This window comes from Haliaeetus albicilla, chromosome 25 (assembly GCF_947461875.1).
Source record: "Haliaeetus albicilla chromosome 25, bHalAlb1.1, whole genome shotgun sequence".
Classification (NCBI taxonomy): domain Eukaryota; kingdom Metazoa; phylum Chordata; class Aves; order Accipitriformes; family Accipitridae; genus Haliaeetus; species Haliaeetus albicilla.
In genome coordinates this window covers 2,237,749-2,255,805 of record NC_091507.1, presented here as the reverse complement: position 1 = coordinate 2,255,805, position 18,057 = coordinate 2,237,749, and the positions used below count along the sequence as shown (strand labels likewise).

At 39.9% G+C, this 18,057-nt stretch overlaps 1 protein-coding gene across 1 annotated transcript in view; it reads left to right on the top strand.

Annotated features, from left to right (window-relative positions):
• The window catches only part of EGFL6 (EGF like domain multiple 6), a 41,989-nt gene that overhangs the window by 10,581 nt on the left and 13,351 nt on the right, over window positions 1-18,057 (top strand). Inside the window, exons 4-8 of the mRNA XM_069770388.1 lie at window positions 515-634; window positions 4,432-4,551; window positions 7,317-7,451; window positions 9,215-9,337; window positions 17,393-17,719. Of these exons, the coding sequence (XP_069626489.1) occupies window positions 515-634; window positions 4,432-4,551; window positions 7,317-7,451; window positions 9,215-9,337; window positions 17,393-17,719 (825 nt within the window). The remainder of the gene's footprint in view (window positions 1-514; window positions 635-4,431; window positions 4,552-7,316; window positions 7,452-9,214; window positions 9,338-17,392; window positions 17,720-18,057) is intronic.

Sequence of the window (18,057 nt, the reverse complement as noted above, 5' to 3'; positions counted from 1 at the left end):
TTTATTCTTAAAGTCACATAATTCTTATATTGTATTTAATTTCTGCTGCTGCTAACCTTGGTACCAATATGTAGCTCAGAAAAAAACCACCAACCTTTGTTTAACTTTATCTCAAGCCGATTTGCTGTTCTTCGTCTCATGTTTATGCCTTTCTAGTACGGAGGTCAACTGGAGGGCTAAAATCTCCAGCTAGAATCAGAGAAATCCAGAAAAATAACTCCCAGAAGAGAGACTAACTGCAATTCTGTCCCCCTCCACCTCTTCCTAACAAGCTGCCAGATGTGGCCAGAGCTTGCATTAGTTTCTCAGGTGTAGAAGTCTGCCCATGTTAGTTTTGCTAGCAGTCTTTCAGCCAGATGGCCAGCTAAACTCTCATCTTGCAAGGGGCTGGCTCATTTTCAATCCAGGCGATTTTACTGTGGAGGATTCAAGGCATTAGGCAGTATTATCCACCTATATGTATGAATATATGTATACAAACCCAGCACTCACTTCATTCCAATGACTTCTGCAGATCTGAACGAATGTGGACTGAAACCACGTCCCTGTGAACACAGATGTATGAATACACATGGCAGCTACAAGTGCTATTGTCTCAACGGGTACATGCTTATGCCAGATGGCACGTGTGCAAGTAAGTAATAGAGCTGATAGGACAGGCACACCAAAATCACCTTAATTGCATTTGACCCAGCAGATTTTCTTCTTGTGATGAATGGGTTTAGCTTATTCAGGATAGGGTCTTTGCCACAGCTCTCTGGTACTGTCAGCAACTGAAAGAGGCTTCTATTTGGCGGTACCTGGATAAAGTAAACTAGGTCATACTTGTATTTTGGTGTTCAGAGGAATTTTTGTCCTGCTAGAAGTAAAAATCTATGATAGCATTGCTTCAGATGAAGGACAGCTAGTGTAACCTTGGTGCATAGTCCTGCCAGTTCATCTGTTGAGTAAGGATGAATGAACCTATCCAAGCAAACCACCAATATACACTACTTTTTACTGTGCTGAATTTCATGCCATTATTCCTTGCTTTATCTTTCTGTGCTCCCTGACTAATTTATTTTATCTGTATATCAATATGCTTCTCACAGTTGCCGCCAGCTTCTTGCAAACACTTGTTCATTGAGCTAAGGCTTATCTAAACTATATTTCTACCTATTTTCTTTGTCTTTAAGCCAGCATGTAGCAGAAAGCATTCTGCCTTCTTAGCCAACCTGATTTTTCAGACCTGAAGAAGCTTCTTATTTTTCAATTACACTGTTTTGTTTGTAGAAAATGCTTTTTTTTCTTCACCTGAGCTGTGCCATAGAGGTATTTTTGGCTTTGAATTTCACAAGACCCTAAGGAACATGGGGACAGCCCTTTATGGAGTACACTGGACCAGAGCAGATGCATCAGCTGGACAAGGAATATAGTTGGTCTCAGCAGCGGAACAATCTGCTTGAGAGGTCCGTCCTAAACCAATGGACCTAGCTGTATGGGGTGCAGCACAATCTTTCCCATGGATATGACAGAAAACCACAAACTCTGAAAGGCTTTGGTCTCCAAACCTTGGAGACAACTATTCACCAGGCAGGGTGTCTCTCTGGCAAGTTTGCTGTCAGTCTTGGGATAATTGGAAAAAATACCCAGCCTTGGCAAACACTTTCAGGAGTGCAGGGTCTGCAGCTTGGGGCAGGTAGGAAAGCCAGAGCTCCTACTCTCTCTCTCTTATGGTAGGGGGACCAACATTGCCATGAAAAGTGCCTGGGGCCAGACCTTTTGGAGGGTTTCCCTTCCCTGCATCACAGCTCAGGGATGTACCTCTGCATTACTAAGCGTGGTGTGTATCACCGGCAGCCAACAGCTGCGGAGCCCTGAGATCCCTGAGAAATAGATATATATTCCTTCCATTTCATCAAGATAATTTGTGTATCTATCTGCTGACATCATATGCCGAGCAGTTTTCAGTAAGGCCACTGTCTTATGGACAGCTGAAGTTGGCAGAAGCCAGAACTGCAGTCAAAAGAAACTATCCTTTGAGCCCAGCAGCAGCTTTGTCCCCTCCATCCCTCCCTGCTGCTCTTCTCAGCACAAACACTTGCTGCAGCCACACTTCTGAACCAACTCAGAAAACTGGATCCAGACTGTAACTTAATATTTCTGCTGCATTAGTTTTAAGCCAGTCCTAGTTCAGGACTCATTTCCAGATTTAAGAAACTCCGCATTTGTTCCAAATGCTCAGTTGCACTATCCCTTGCTTAAGCCAGCACAAAATGCTGAATTTCTCAGCAGCAGTGGTGGCCAGTGTCAAGTGTATATGAAAAAATTGCCTGAGCAGCTGTGAGCCCTGAAGCTTGCATTTCACTTTGGCACACGGGAACATTATTTCTCAGTAGAGCCCTGACAAACACTGACACAGAATGAAACCAAATTTCAGGGGGAAAAACAGGTTTCCCATAGAAAGGAAATAAGTCTTCATTCTTCACAGCTCTAGTTAAGGAGGTAAAAAATGTTAATCCAGCTTGTGCTTCGTTAATGCAACCCATCTGCCACCTTCCAGTTCCGAAGAGCCTTTATTTTCTTAAGCTGAAACTATGATTATGAAATGAAGTAGTAAATTATTTGCTCAAGTAGAAATTATTCTTGGTTAAGTTTAGTAGCCTCCCATTTCACTTGAAGCTGACTTAAGCTTTTGCTCAGATGAAATGCCAAGTTATTTAACCAACTGTATGATTCTCATCATTTTATTCAGGCAAATATTTTGAGCGTATTGTTGCTTCTTTTGAATCAAATTCACCATGATGTAAGTCACCTTAGCAAGATGAAGTCCACCTAGTCTGAGCAGTCAGGCTTACCTGCAACCACGCTGAGGGACCATGGGGCTGGAAGAAGGGTATCAGAAGACTGTGGCTTTGGACCACAGAGAACCATTGCTTAAAATAGCTAGTAGGTTAGTACCTAACACAAAACCACCCAAACTCTGCAGGCATTACTATAATAGATCTAATTAGCAGTTCATCTAAGCCAATATTATGTCTAACCAAAGCCAGGAATAGGAGCTTCAAACAAAAGAGAAAACAGACAATTACCAATTAGAGAGGAATAATTTTTAATAAGTTTCTTTATTCCCACTTAGAAAGTAGATGATGTGCCAAAGTATTATGATTTACAGTCTGTCTTTTTTTAACCCTTACCTCCTGTATGTTCCCATTCATACAAAAGTAAAATGCTTTTGCAAATACAATAAATTCTTGGCCTTGTATATTCATCACAGCCACAGATTCTAAACAAACCAGCCTCAGAAAAATAATTTTTATCAGAGGTTAAACAGATTAATTTTAAAAGCACACAGAACTAATATGCATTATATTTTTTATTCAAATCACAGATAATATGGCTGTAGCTATATATGCACCTGCACATATCATTGTCTTTTCTATACACTCTGTTACTGTGCACCATTCTGAAAGTGCTGGTACTTCTGACAATAAACATGTTGTATTTTAAAATAAAATTCAGATATTCTTCTACCCAAGCGGTGAGCCAGTTTCAAGTTCTTGCAGTTGGTTTCTGTCTCTAATTAGTTGACAACTGCTCCAGGCTTTCCACTTATAAAGAACCTATATACATTTCTGTTTCTCTGAACACAACCAGAGTGAAGTAGCTGGAAATACTTTCTTTGCACACACCTCCATCTGTTCCAGTAAACACTTCCAAATGCTGCTTCTCTCCCTGGCATCATAACACTAACGCTTCCTGGGTATCTTCAGGATTTTAGGAATATCTCCCTACATACTTAATACATTTCTCCTACTTTTCTAGTCTCACGTAGGTCTCTCAGACAGGATCTAGATCCCTACATTTCTGTTTAGAGGCTAATCAAAATCATCTCCAATAATTCATACTCCTAACCAACCCGTGGTGACCAAGACTTGTGTTCTGGCTAGTGCCTCATTGGATTCAGATATCTGTTCCATAAAGGTTCAAAAGAAAGGGCAGTTTCTAAGTCCCTCAGGCTAAATAGTTTTTAAAATCAGATTCTGTACTAGAAGCATATTTAATGGTAAGCAATTAAAACATTTCACTACTGAATAGCAGTTTTCTGTAAGGTAAAACTGTTTCAATGGAAAATGTAAAAACCACCTTTTTTCTACTTTGAGCAGTTCTGTCTCTGAATCTAAAAGGTGGTAGTAAGAAGTCACGGAACTGGGATCAGAGAAAAAAGGAGGAATAAGGGCAGATAAAGAAAAAACAAAGTGAAGGGGAGTGTAAGATCTGTCTCATGGACCCCTGAATTGTTAATGCTTTAATGTATAAACAGCTTAATTTGTGATGAATGGAATGTTGTTCTGATTAATTTTCCGTGTTCGTTCAGATCTAACTTAATTTTAAGTGCATGATCCCAGCCTAGAATTTTGCTCTTTTTGTTATTTTAAATACCGTTTTCAGGTTCTAGGACATGTGCTGTGGTGAATTGCCAATATGGATGTGAAGAAGTCAAAGGGGAGGTGCAGTGTCTTTGTCCATCAGGTGGCCTTCAGTTGGGACCAAACAGAAGGACATGCATTGGTATGATTAGAGAGCTCACTCTCAGCTTCTTTTCTATAGGATCCCCAAAAACTTCAGATTCTGGGGAAAGGTTAAGAAGTAGTTAGCCCTCCTCATTGGCTTGAATAATGCTTCTTGTTACTCGCAGTGCAGTGTAATGTTTGCATGCTTTTTTTTAATAACTGTTCTGGTAATATTGGCCATGTAATTCTTTGGGCCAGTCCCATCCCCAATAAATAATTGAATGTTTTGACATGATCTGGAGTCATTAGCAGGTTCAGTTTCTCCCTATTGCTATGAGGCTGTTAAATACAATGCTTTGCCTGCAGGAAGCTGTCCTACTGACATAATGCGTTATAGGATTTGGGCGTTGTGTTTGGGTGGGTTTTTCTTTTATTGTGATGACCCACAATACAAACTTCTGGATTGTTCTCCAGAAGCCTCAACATCACATCAATGTTTCTTCCTGCAATGAAGAAAGCATTGCTTATAACACTTGGTACTGTTCCGTGATAATGTTTTACACTGTCATCTGACAAAGCAGTGCTACAGCATTGTAACCTAATGCTGAAATCGTACCCATTTGGATACTGAAGTTAAATGAGCTCCTTCCAAAACCCGATAGATGTGAAACAAACCCTCCAAAGCAGAGACCACCCTGACAACTAGAGCAGAAGGGGCAGTGAAGTGCATGTCAGGGAGTAGCAGGAGCAGGGCAACCAGCTCTAGGTGTCCCCGCTGGAGCAGGGGGTTGGTCAAGATGACCTCCAGAGGTCCCTTCCAGCCTCAACCATTCTGTGATTCTGTGAAAAAACTTTTTGCAACAAGTGCTATTTACTAAAATGACTTTAGCAACATACGTAATATTGACGATTTCACATATTTTACATTCCTTCTGTCACAATGGTGCGAGTCCTTCAGATCATAAAGGGCAGCTTGCACATGGTATGGCCTGGGACTACTTTATTGCTTTTAGGAGCTATCAGATAAACCCATATGGATACTTGGCTCAACTTCCAAACTATAAAGACTCCAACGTGAGAATGGTATTTCTTTCTTTCAAATGAAATGAGTTTGTAATTGGAACTGTCCTGCTTTGAGTAATCAGCAAGGCTCTCGGACTACCACCAGTCACAGTTAACATTTGTTTGAATTACTTAAGAGCTATGTGAAGGCAAACATTGTAGACATATGTATTTAAATACAATAGACAAGATGACTGGTTCTCTTAAATCTCTTACTGAATTATTCAGGCAAATTTTTTTATTCTTTTGTATTGAGTTTATTTTTATTGACCTTGTCTGCTCAAATAGATTTGGAAGAATGCCGATACATATGATAAAAGGTAAAATAGACAAAAAGGTATGTCCAGTGGTTGGAAATATCAGATCCCTTCTTTCTGCATGACTTGTGGTATGTCATCCATTCTCCATCTCTAAAATGAGATAGCATCTTCCTGCTGTATAGCATAATAGATGCTTTATATATTATAAGATACTCTAATACTCTAGTATTAGTCACAGAAACACTATAAACAGATAAGCGTTTGAAGATCCATGGCTGTTAGTCTTAGCTTAATCCTCCTAAGAAGCTGCATTATTCCTGGACCCGCAGAGCAGCATATTGATGTGTTTCACTTTGCCTCTTCTACATGTGCATTGGTGAAGGAAAAAAATAACAATTATAGATGAAAATTTTTAATTAAACCTAAACCTGTTGTTTCTAAGAGTACAGTGAGTCTTCAGAGTTCACTGCAGACACAAGCTTCATGCTAGGTTCGAGTGCAGTAGGCTTGTCCTTTAGCTTGTGACAAACCCTGGTCCTGGCAGAGGCATGGGGAAACGAGAACCTGGAGAGGTCTGGGAATGGAGGCTGGGAAACAGAAGCCCTCATCAGAAGTGTGTAGCATGGGCAGAAAGAGGGATTTTGACTACAGGTTTGTTTAAATATTTTTCTGTTGTTGTCCACTTCCCTTTGATCACCTAAGCACTGTAAAAGAATGGTAGAAATGATAAAAAGACTGACTGTGGTGTCCAGCAGCACTTCACAGCAATTCTACTGCCACACAGCAGTGTGGCATGATGAATTATGTGCAAAGTCACTGCTATGTGCTAAAATGTGATAGGGAAGGACAAATACCGAATATCATAATTGGCACTATTTTAAATTTGATGTTACAATAAACCAAATCAAATTAGCAACATTTAATTACAGTGGTTGTTGAATAACGTTCTTAGGCCCCTCCCATACCAGCCTTCCTCCTTCTCTCTCCGAAATGTCTGTCCCTGTCATCTACCTTGCTGGGCAGACCACTCGCAGTCTGGAAACTCCACGTTATGCCTTGACTTAGCCCAGCAAGGGGAGGTGCAGAGATTCGGTAGAAGAGCTGCTGCTGCTCTCCGTTTCCTTTTCTGGGACTTTCTCTTAAACAATTCTCTGTCATTTCCTTTCTCAGGGGAAATAATGGAATTTGTGGAGTTCCTTCTCACCTTGCTCCATGACCTGAGGGCAAATCATTGTCCCCGGTGGGGAGAATCCCCACTGCCAGTTACCCTAGCTTTTACCATGCCAGGTCTCAAAATCTTCCATGAAGTTAGTTCACGTTTTGCTGCTTCATTCATGTAAGCACATGCAAAAGCCAACTGCAAGTGTGTAATTATAGGACTTATTTATTAAACAACTTGTGATAACCAAGACCAAATCATTCCTGTGCAAATCTCAACTAGTTCTTGCTTTCCCATTTTACCTTCTCATGGATCTGACCAGCATCCCTTCTCCTGCTCTAGACATTGATGAATGTTCTGCCGGCAAAGCTGTCTGCTCTTACAACCGCAGATGCATCAACACGTTTGGAAGCTACTACTGCAAGTGCCAGCTTGGTTATGAACTGAAATACGTCAGTGGCCGTTATGACTGTGTAGGTAAGATTCAGCCCATTAATTTTCCTTCATTCTTTTTGATTCCCACACCATGCATCTTTCCTGTCATTTCCTGAAGCATGTTGGCCTAGTCTGGGGATACTGCCTCAGAAATGGATAAAAGATATCACACTAAGAATATTCTTGATGGCATGTTGAATTTTTCTCTGGGTTTTCTCTGTGCCCTTGTGAAAAACCTGATCACTGGCACTTGCAAATTAAATTGCTTCATTGTACCAAGTCAAGATGTGCAAGGGCTTGTAGTAAGTTAGCAACAATCGACTACAAAGAAGGGCTACTTCTGGTACAGGTTTAGTTAAAGAGCCATTTTTTGTCCTCTTGACTTTCAACTTGTGATGAACAAGCAGTCCCACAATCTTTTTTTTCTTTTTTTTTTTTTTTTTGTCATTACTGAGGAATGTGAATCAAGTGCCTTCATGACTGTAAAAACACTTGTTTGGATGGACAGTACAGAACTTTAAAAAAGAAGTATGACAATAGTAGGTTTTAATCACTTTTCAAGTCTCTCTTGCGTGCCTAAGTTTCTCCCAAACAAAAATAAATATAGGCAAAAAATTATCTTGACATGCCTAGGTGTTAAAACAAATGTCAAAACACCTTTACTCCTGTTTCAATCCATTAGCTGCATGGTGGAAGAACAGCAAAGTGTAAGTTACCGCAGCAGGCACTGCAGCAGTATTGTTCAAGCAGTTGACTACACGAGGGCCTGGAAGGGTTGGAACTACTACAAGAAGCACATACAAAAGAGAATTCATGGGATTTGTTTATGTTTGCTTGGTATTGGGAGTTAGTGGTGGGAGGGAGATTATAAGGCAGGTTTTGGAAAGTCAAGTTTGCAATTCCTGTTGTGTGCAAAACCTGAGAGTCTTAAAGTGGAAAAAATATTTACTTTTTCATACAATATGTGTGCATGGAGGAAAAACTGGAGAGGTATCAGTAGTCAGGATTTTATCTGCAAACCTGAATCTCACTCTCAGACATACCGTATTTTTGGGTCAGTCTTCCTGCTACTTGTCTCCTAGCTGACTTACATTATGAGAGGACCTGTCATCTGCTAAAAATGAAGCAATCTGGATAAAATATAAGTGGTGCAAAAATTCGTGCACCAACTTGTCTCCCTCATGTGGGAGAAACCAGAACCATCTTTGTGATGTAGCAAAATAAGGGAAAAGGAGAACAAAATCAGTTACTCTTGGTGCCTGTACATTTTGCTGTCAGTTGAATGTAGTATTTTCTACTGAATTTCTCCTGATTATACTTTCCTACAGCGTCATGTGTATGCTGGAATGTTAGAGGTAAACAGAAGATCTCAACATCTTGGCATGCTCAGGGTTACTTTCCATTGCATTTCTTCTAGAGTGAATGAAAGAATGAGACAGATTTGGTGAATTTTTTTTGACTGTTGTCACACATTCTCTTGTTGCCTTTTGCATTTTTGTTAATAGAAGAGGATCTACAACCTATAATTTGAATCCTGTTCTCAGTCAGAAAATCACTACGTTCACTTTGTCTTTACTGGGATGCTCTACATTTTCCATGGACGCATATGCCATTAGTTGTGCAGTTGGAGCTGACATTAAGGATTCTCTCCTAGTGTGAATTCTTCTGCCCCCAATGGTCTCTGGTCGATCTTGGTCTAACACTAGTGCTTACAATACCTGGAAATGGACAGCCGGCACAAACAGGCTGTCATGAAGCTTGGGTTTCAACACAGTTTTCACTGAAGTGTTTATATCTTTCCCTAGATATAAATGAATGTGTGACAAATACACACAGGTGTAACCTCCATGCAGAGTGCCTCAACACCGAAGGATCCTTCAAGTGCAAATGCAAACAGGGCTACCGAGGAAGTGGATTCAATTGTGTTGGTGAGTACCATTGGATATCAGGAATAGTGCTATATTGTTTTTCTCCAATAATTTATGGTTATAAGGCATTTTCTAGGAAATGTCATGCTGAACAGTGCTGCAATACCAACCAGGCAAGACCTGTCCACAAAATAACATATTGATTGTACGAGGCATTGCATCAAGTATTATTTGTTCAAATTCATTTTGCCTATGAGTCCCCAAGTCTCATAGTATCAATAGGAATTGCAAGTAGAATAGAGAATTTGTCCTGAAGAAACAGAGAAAATAGCTTTAAAATTCTACTGTGTATTTTCCTTGAACTCCCACGGCTAGCCCCTTGGAGGGCTGTGCAGTCCCTTCCAGAAGAGTTTCAAGCTAACTTAGCAGAAAGTGAGAGAACAGAAGAAAGCTGTGACTTCTGTTCTAAACTATTTTCACTTATAATTTTGCCTTTGTTTGTCTATTGAGTGTTGAAGACCTCCTATAAAGATGTTATTGCCCTGTTCTAACTGAATATGACCCTCCAAGAAGAAGAAAGAAAGAAAGGCTGTTCTTGTCTTTATATTTAAAATGAACCTTTTTATTTAATGCTTTTATTAAACTTGGCAGAGGTTTCTCCTGCAACATCATTAGAGATGTCTTCCTCAGGAGGACATCTGAGTCCGGCTCAGATTATTTGAATAAAAGATGTTGTGAAAACATTTTAAAAGTTCTTGTCTATAGCAGCTGAAGGCTACATAATATATAAATCTTTTTTCCTGGGTCTTTTTCAAGTAATCCTTGATCAGATACATATTATGATTATACCTCCTGGTCACGGATGTTCTATGAGTATCACTATTGTTCATGTTCCTACTCCCATTATAATAGTAACTGAAACCTCCAATATCGCATCGATAAGTTAAACTTTCATTAAGTTTCTACTTCCAGTAAAAAATGTTGACTTTTAACAAGAAAAACTAAACACACAAAAACCTGACTGGTACTGAAAGGTTGGATTTGGACACAGATTGCCACAGCAAATCTGTTAAGAAGGTTCTTCATGCTCAAATTCAATGTTATGAGCCAGTTTCCTTGCTAGACCACATCCCTTGTGATGTGTCACTGCAGCTTACTGCAACAGAATGATGTGATTGGGCTTGAGACCTGACTGAATATCAAAGCAAACTGACATGACACATCTTGATATGGTTCTGTTAAAACAGAATGTACCACAGATGAAAAGTTAAACAAATACATCTCTGAGCAAAAAGGTCTGGGGGTTTTTTGGGTTTTGTTTCTTTTTAATGAGAAGCTGAAAAGGTCAAACGAAAATCTCCTTTTGACCAAGTCTATGTAGAAAATATTCTTTTCTCAAGCAGAAACAATGCAACAGGAATGCTTGCTTAAATATGAACAAAGGAAGGCTATGACACATTTTTTAATGTCTAGCCCTGTAAAAAAATCAGTGCCGAACACAGATGATTTCTATCTTCTCAACGCTGTTTCTATTAAATTGTTTGCTCTCTCTCTGCATACTTCTTCATGTCATATTTCCATTTACTGAAGTCCATTAGTTGTTTAGAAGAGGAAGGAGCCATGCATTCATAAACTTAGTAGAGCACACTAAATGGAAAAGAGATTTAATAGAAGAGAGGATAGAGGAATAACACACAGTAATAAGAGAAATCAGAGCCATAGGCAGAAGGTCAAAAGGCAAGGGTGTAGCTAGAAAGATGTATACAACAATAGAGGGGAAGAACAAATACAGAGTCAGTGGTAGGTAAAACCTGAAAAGCAGTCAGTGGTAGGTAAAACCTGAAAAGCAGTGGTGCTAAAAAGAGACTGGTTTCTCTGGTGGTAGTTCCCACACATATGCCTCTTTTTTAAAGAGAAGAGGAGGAGGTTCTTTTAACCTGGAATGTTTCAATAGCTGATTTTTACTGCAATCCTCAAAAAAGTCTGATCAGTGTAACTGAGGCAGGACATACGTTTTGCTATCAGGGAAAATGTTTTTCCAAACAGCGACACAAACACCAGTTAGATGTACCAGCCTACATTGAAACGCTAAGTGTTCTCCATGTCATACAGCAATTGTGGAAAAACTTTGGCTTCAGTAAAGTGTTGCTATTGGGTTTAACAGGATGAGAACACCATCCTAGGAATTTGGGGGCTGGAGGCTCCGGCTTCACGTTTCTTTTGGTGGCAGCGGCTGCAACTCGTGCAGCCCATAGCAGCTCCCCGGAGAGATGGGCCTGGGGTTGTGCTGCAGCTAAACAAAAGGCTTCTTAAATATGTCCTCAGTACTCCACATAATTATTCCCACAGGGTGGGAATCCCATTTTCACAGGGAAGCATTAATTCTCTATAGCAGTTGTTTCTAGTATATAACAAACTGGCTACCATGGCAACAGTATTAGCTTTTTATAACAAATGAAAAACATTTTAATATATAGCTTAATTTTCAGAGCATGAAATGAGAGTAACTAAGCACACTGTTCATAATAAAACTTCCATGTCTTCATGTCCTCATGCTACCAAATAAACTAATAAGCAAGGTAATGTAAAATTCACCTTTGCACAGAAGGTGAGGGAAATTCTTTCATTTAATTTGTATGTCAACGTACTAACTTAGGAGAAAGCTGTTGAAACATCAGGCTGCAAACAGTGCTGCTTTTATGGATATGACCTGTGATTGCTCAGGCACCCTTTTGCCATTCAACACTCCTATATGCATGAAACGCTGGAGGCTGTTTCTGAACTGTGTCTAGCACACATTTCTTTTGAGAATCTATAGAGATGTAACCTTTCAAATGCTCCCTAAAAGGGTCCTAGCCATTTCCACATCTGGCCTCTATCTTGCTGCAATCTGTTGTTCTCAGGTTCATGTGTTTCCTGATTTCCTGTTGTGCATTGAAAAACCACATTTCCCTCACCACATGCTTCTATGTGTATTTCAGCTTTTATTTAAGAATAGAGTCTCATGAGGTTCCATAAGCAATTAAGATTCCTGGGGGGAAAATGAACCTATTTTTGATTCACTCTTTTGGTAGGAAACTACAAAATAACAGGAAAAAGCAGTACTAACTTAAAGCCTACGAGCTTCAGACATCACTCTAGGGAGCTCAACAATGACACTCTTGTTATTGCCCAGCTGGAGGCAGAGGTTACTATTCTTAATTACGCTTTCCTGGATATCTAAATGGCAATACAAAGTCATGCCAACTCTCTCTGTGCCTCTTGTATTACTCATGTTCCTTTTTTGCTCATAGGGTAACCCCTAAATCCCATATATGATTTGCTTTCTTGTTAACTTGCCAGTCCTGAGAAAAGTCGGGTTTGACATAATAAAATTTCAAAGCTTAAAAAGTGATTCTGGTCATATCACCAGTGAGCTTCTTACAATTAAAATCAGTATGGAGCCAAATACTGCTGTCATCCTTTAATGAATAACACTTAGGCTTTTGTCATCCCACTTTTCCTACTGGAAGCATTGCTGGCTGGTGTAGTCACATATTAAGCACAGTCTAGCGTGATGAACTTCCCCTGATTTCTCAAAGCATCTTTCCCTAAATAAGGTCGTAAGAATTTTAGAAATGAAACAGGTGAGGAACATATGTTGGTAGATGATATTCCATGGTGCTTAAAAGAGAATAATAGTCTAGAATCTGTGTTTTAACCTATCTATGAAAGTTTTCAGACTCTCTTAAGACTATCTGAAAGAGGTTGAGAACTTTTAGAATGATTTCTGAAACTACGTCCTGCTGATCCAATCTTTACTCACGTCTACAGACTCCCCCTAAATGTGGTAAATAGTCGTCTGTATCCCTCATCCCCTCTCCAGCTTTTGTACACAGAAGCTACAGGGGAGCTACAAAAGGATTTGTAAGCCGACCTCCTAGGCTTGTGTCTCACCAGGTTTTTAAATATATTGCTAGGTGTGAAGGTGGAAGCAGTGTGGTGCCTGCTGGTGTGCAGAGCGAGCTCTCTCCTATTGCAGCCCCCTTATGTCCAGAGCCCCAGCCAGCGCCGGCTGCGGTCGCAGGTGTGTGGGAGGCAAACGGATCACTGTCTGCCCCTCTCCTCTATCATCCCCTAAGTATTTCCCTTTACACAATGCAGCAGACAGGGGGGTGGCATCTGCTCTCTATATTTTTTCCAACTCAACTTTCACAACTTAATCATTAGACATCCTACACCAAGCCATTTCTGTGGTCTTATAATCTTGTACAGCAACCGATGACAGAAAAGATTTACTTTTAGCTCTCAGCCAGCATTTGCCTTTGTTTTTCCACCTCTTGCTTTAATTCTCTCTAATTCAAAGAAATAAAATACCTTTGAAAGCTGAGATATTTTCATACTAGGGCAAAAACCACAAACTGTACCAGAGCAGAAGGCATTAATCTGCATGCTTCCTGATGGAAGGTACGTAAAGAAGAGCTGGGATGAAATGCACTACATTTCTTTTCACTTTCCAAAATTCTCTATGCAGTCACGTGGATAGATAAATGCACAAATGTCTGTGAGCAACACCTGTGCATTTATATACATGTCTTGGAGTGAAGGGTCCTGAAAAATCACTGCCTCAGCTGTAGCACCCCAGATTGTCAGAGAAGGCGAGCTGTTCATTCAGGCAAGTCCACAGGCAGTGGATTCAACAGAACAGACTCAGTTTAAGGTGGTCTATCCTTACACTGCATTATTCCTCCTGCAATTTATGGGTAGACATAAAAAGCCTTAAATCCACATCTCCGGATACTCTAAAGCTGCATGCAGATTAGAAAGGTACTAGTGATATATCCTAAAATATGCTTGGTGTCTAGTCCCTCTTTGTCCTCATGAACATGCAGATTTTCATATTGCAGCAGCAAACTGGGGTCTGCAAGTGTGTGGGGATTTATACACTTTCATCCCCCAATTTTTGTCACTCCTGTCAGTTGACTTTCTGCACTGCTTAATTTTGCACATACAAGGAAATTGATTTTCTGACACCACAGAGGTTATGATGTTGAGCTGTAAGAATTTTTCATTTCACTAGGAAGACTTCAAAGCAGAAACTAAAAGCAGATGTTCAGGTTTGCTGAGCAGTCAGTCCTGGCTTGAAAATCTCCATAGCCTCTTCAATAACAGCCTGTAGTTTCTTGTTACTGATTGTCAAGAGGATATTTGTTTGGAATGGAGCTTTCCTGTTAATTTTTGTTGCTGCATTCTGAGTTTAGACCCAGAGAACCTTACATTCTTAATGACATCATCCTCCAGAGGAAAGGCTCACTTAGTGGAGTATTAGTAAAGAGTTTACTTGGAAGTATCTGACAAGCAGGGCTGCAAGTTTTATCCAAAGGAAAAGAAAGACATAATCCTCAATTTTTTATTTTTTTTTTATTGGCATCCCTTTACTTTATACCTCCAACTGCAGCCTCAAAAAACCTGAATGCTCCAGTGAGCACACCAAGAGTCTGATTCTGTTCCTGGGATACTAAATAACATATAGTTGCATTTGCCACAAATTAAATGTGACAAATTCACAGTGATAGGATTGTATTTTCCAGGAGTGAATATAAATTCAGGGAACTTTCCCCTCTTCCTACTAGACTACAGTTCTATTTTATTAACTGGTGGTTTTTCTTCTGCTATGTTTCTATGAAAAGAAACACACAGAAAAAAAGTACTACCCAAGGTTACAAGTCTAGTCCATCTGTCCCAAAATATTACTATAAAGTTATTATTACAAAGTGAGGAGCAAAATGGGAACATATTCTTGTCCTGATAATGCAATCACTAGACAGCAAAAGCAGAGGGAAATAAAAATAGCTGACTTCCCCCACCATTTGCAATCCAAAAAGACTGTAGGCACTGCAGCATCAATACTGATTGAGAATCAAAGGTAGGAAGTAGTACATAAGGCTATTCTGACCCATTGGTGGAAATAGTCTCCATCTACGGAAGAGCTTTTCTACAGCACACTGGAACTGCCCAGCTCTCGTTATTTCCTAGGTACTTCACAAAAAGGACTCAGACTGCAGAAGGCTGTCAGTAGCTTATGACGTGGTTGCTCTATCCTACTTACCAGTTCTTCTTCCTCACCCACACAGATTCAGGCTGTGGCCAACTCTAGAGGGCTGAGTATATAATTGCATACTGACTAGTCATGTCACAGCAGTCATGAAATCCTGAGCTGATTCAAAAGCCTTACTGTCTCAAGCCTCAGAGTCCATTGCCATGGACTTTAAACCCCAAGGACACTCTTTCCCTCAGGAGCTCTGGTACTATGACAGGTAGGGACTTTGTTAACTCCGGTGGAGTCTTTATGGTGGGATGGGATCATCTCATAAACTAGAACTCCTCAGATTTATGTCTTCTCTAAAACTTGCATATTTGTCACACAAACCCTTGCAGACCTAGTTTTGGCACAGTGGTGTTCCTCGACTGATGTTGAGCAGCAACTGATGTTGCTGATAAAAAGCACCACCTGCAGTATTGCCATAATTTCTCCTTTGAATTTGCTTTGTACTTTACACATACCTTGAACAAACTGATCCGAAGTAGTCCTGGCTTTAACCCTCAGTTATGATTTGGCCATCAGCACAAAGAGCCATCAGTCTTTGTCAGATGACAGAAGAGTACATCTGGAAGGGACTAAAAAAGATCAGTCTGTTCTTTTGCTCTGAGGCAGATCATATCCAGCATATTAATGACAGATGGTAGCCTAACAATTTTTCAAAAATTCCAGTGATACAGTTCAAATAATCTAAGTGGCTTGCTCCTGTGTTTTACTATCCTATAGCAAGGATAGTAAGCAAGTTTTTCATGATATGTAACAAAAATCTCCCCTCATTTCACATAAACTGAGACTTTTCCTATCTTAAGAGAACACGGAGAACAGCTGGCCAACATACTGTCTCAAAGGAGCCCTTTGTGCTGCTACTGGGTCCCACCACTGGTGGAAAATCAGTCCTGCCTCCCCACATCCCTAGAAATGCATCTTCAAATGGGTTCCTATGAAATATGTCCCTCATTCAAGAATCCAAACATAGTGTGATGACTGTAGAGAGAGAAAAATTGGATTTTAAAAGAAATAAAAGGCTTGTGTCTTGAAACTCAATACAATGACAAGGAAAGCATGATTTGAAAATCAGGGCTGCCATGTAAATGCAAAAATGTCCTCTTACCAGTGAATGTTTTGAATTTTTTGCCTAGGTATAAAGGATATTTGACTTCATAATACTTCATAATAAGGAAAACCCCCAATTCAGATTTTTTTCTTTTGTTTTACAGGTTTGAACAATCTCAATTGACTTTTACCCCACTCTTAAGTTTTTCACTTCTGGCAGCCTTTGTGTTTCTGAGCAGAATCCAAAGTTGCAAGATACGACAAGGCTGGTTATCCTTTTAGTATTTTGTAGCCAAGAGGAATCATAAAACAGTGAAAATCTCATCAAAATTTACATTTATGTTCTAGTCTGCCTTGGAATTGCAAGAAGATAATAATTTGGCATTTTTTGATGCCTCTCAGAATTTTGGGGGTTTATCCCTTAGAACTAAATATACCTTAGAGGTAAACGAAATGTGATCGAGCAGGTTGATGTATCTCCTCTCAAAATATGCTCCATTTCAGTGGCTTTCAGCCTGGTGTGCAAGGAAAGTTAGGCCAGAGAAGTTCACAAAAGATAGCTAAGAAAAATGCTCATTGCTAGTAGGCTGACATTTGTTATGCAGGGAATCACACCTCCATGGACAATTTTTAGTAGTCCACAGATTGAAGAATGATAATTATTTTTTACCCAAGCTCCAGTGTAAAAATAATTAATGTAAGGGGCTCTATGGCCTGTGTTACACAGGAGTCCAAATGAGGTTATGGCAGAGGTTTGCTTTGGTCTTCTCACTGTAACTCAAACAGAAGGTTGTCTGCACAGCAGAGCTAAACACGTGCGTGTGTATTCAGTTCTGTGCAGAGCTGAACTTATATCTCATAGTAAAGAATTTGGCTACATGGGTCTCTGGACATTGTAAAGGACACCACAGTGCCATTTATAAATGTTATCATTGCTGGATGATTCCTTAGATGAATATTTAGTATTTTCTTCTTGGTTCTAGTTATCCCCGAAAAGTCAGTGAAGGAAATTGCAAGAATCCCTGGAACAGCTAAGGACAGAATTAAGAAACTTCTTGCACATAAAAACAGTGTGAAGAAGCATGAAACAATCAAGAATGCAATCCCAGAAGCAGCCGTGACACCGTCTTCTAAGACCCACTCGCAGTTATTGGACTATGAAGGTGGTATTGATCTTGGTAGGAGCTACAATGAGGAAGAGAAAGAAACTGAAGCTACTGCAGAAGAGGAGGCAGAAGAGTCAGACGAAGAGAAGGAAGATTTTGAGAATCGAATTGCCCATGAGCGAAGCCTTAGAGGAGATGTCTTTTGTAAGTTTCTTCATTTTTAAAAAAATCTGGTTTCCATGTAAACACTAACAAAACCATCAAGAAACATGACAGCCATTTTATCAGAATTTACTTGTAGAGAATGAAAAGCAACCTAACATACCTACTGGTGAGACTAAAGGTATCAAATCTCCCTTTTAGGGGAATCTGTCTGCAGTCAATGTGAGCAGAGGAGGAGTGCACCATCCTGGCGGCGCTCTGCAGGCTGTGCTTTCAGAGCAGCTTAGACATAGCACCTGGCTTCTCCCCATTTTCTTCACAGAAGCCCCAGTAAAACAAGATAGTGTGCTGCTTCATTATGAGTAAGACAATAATTAGCT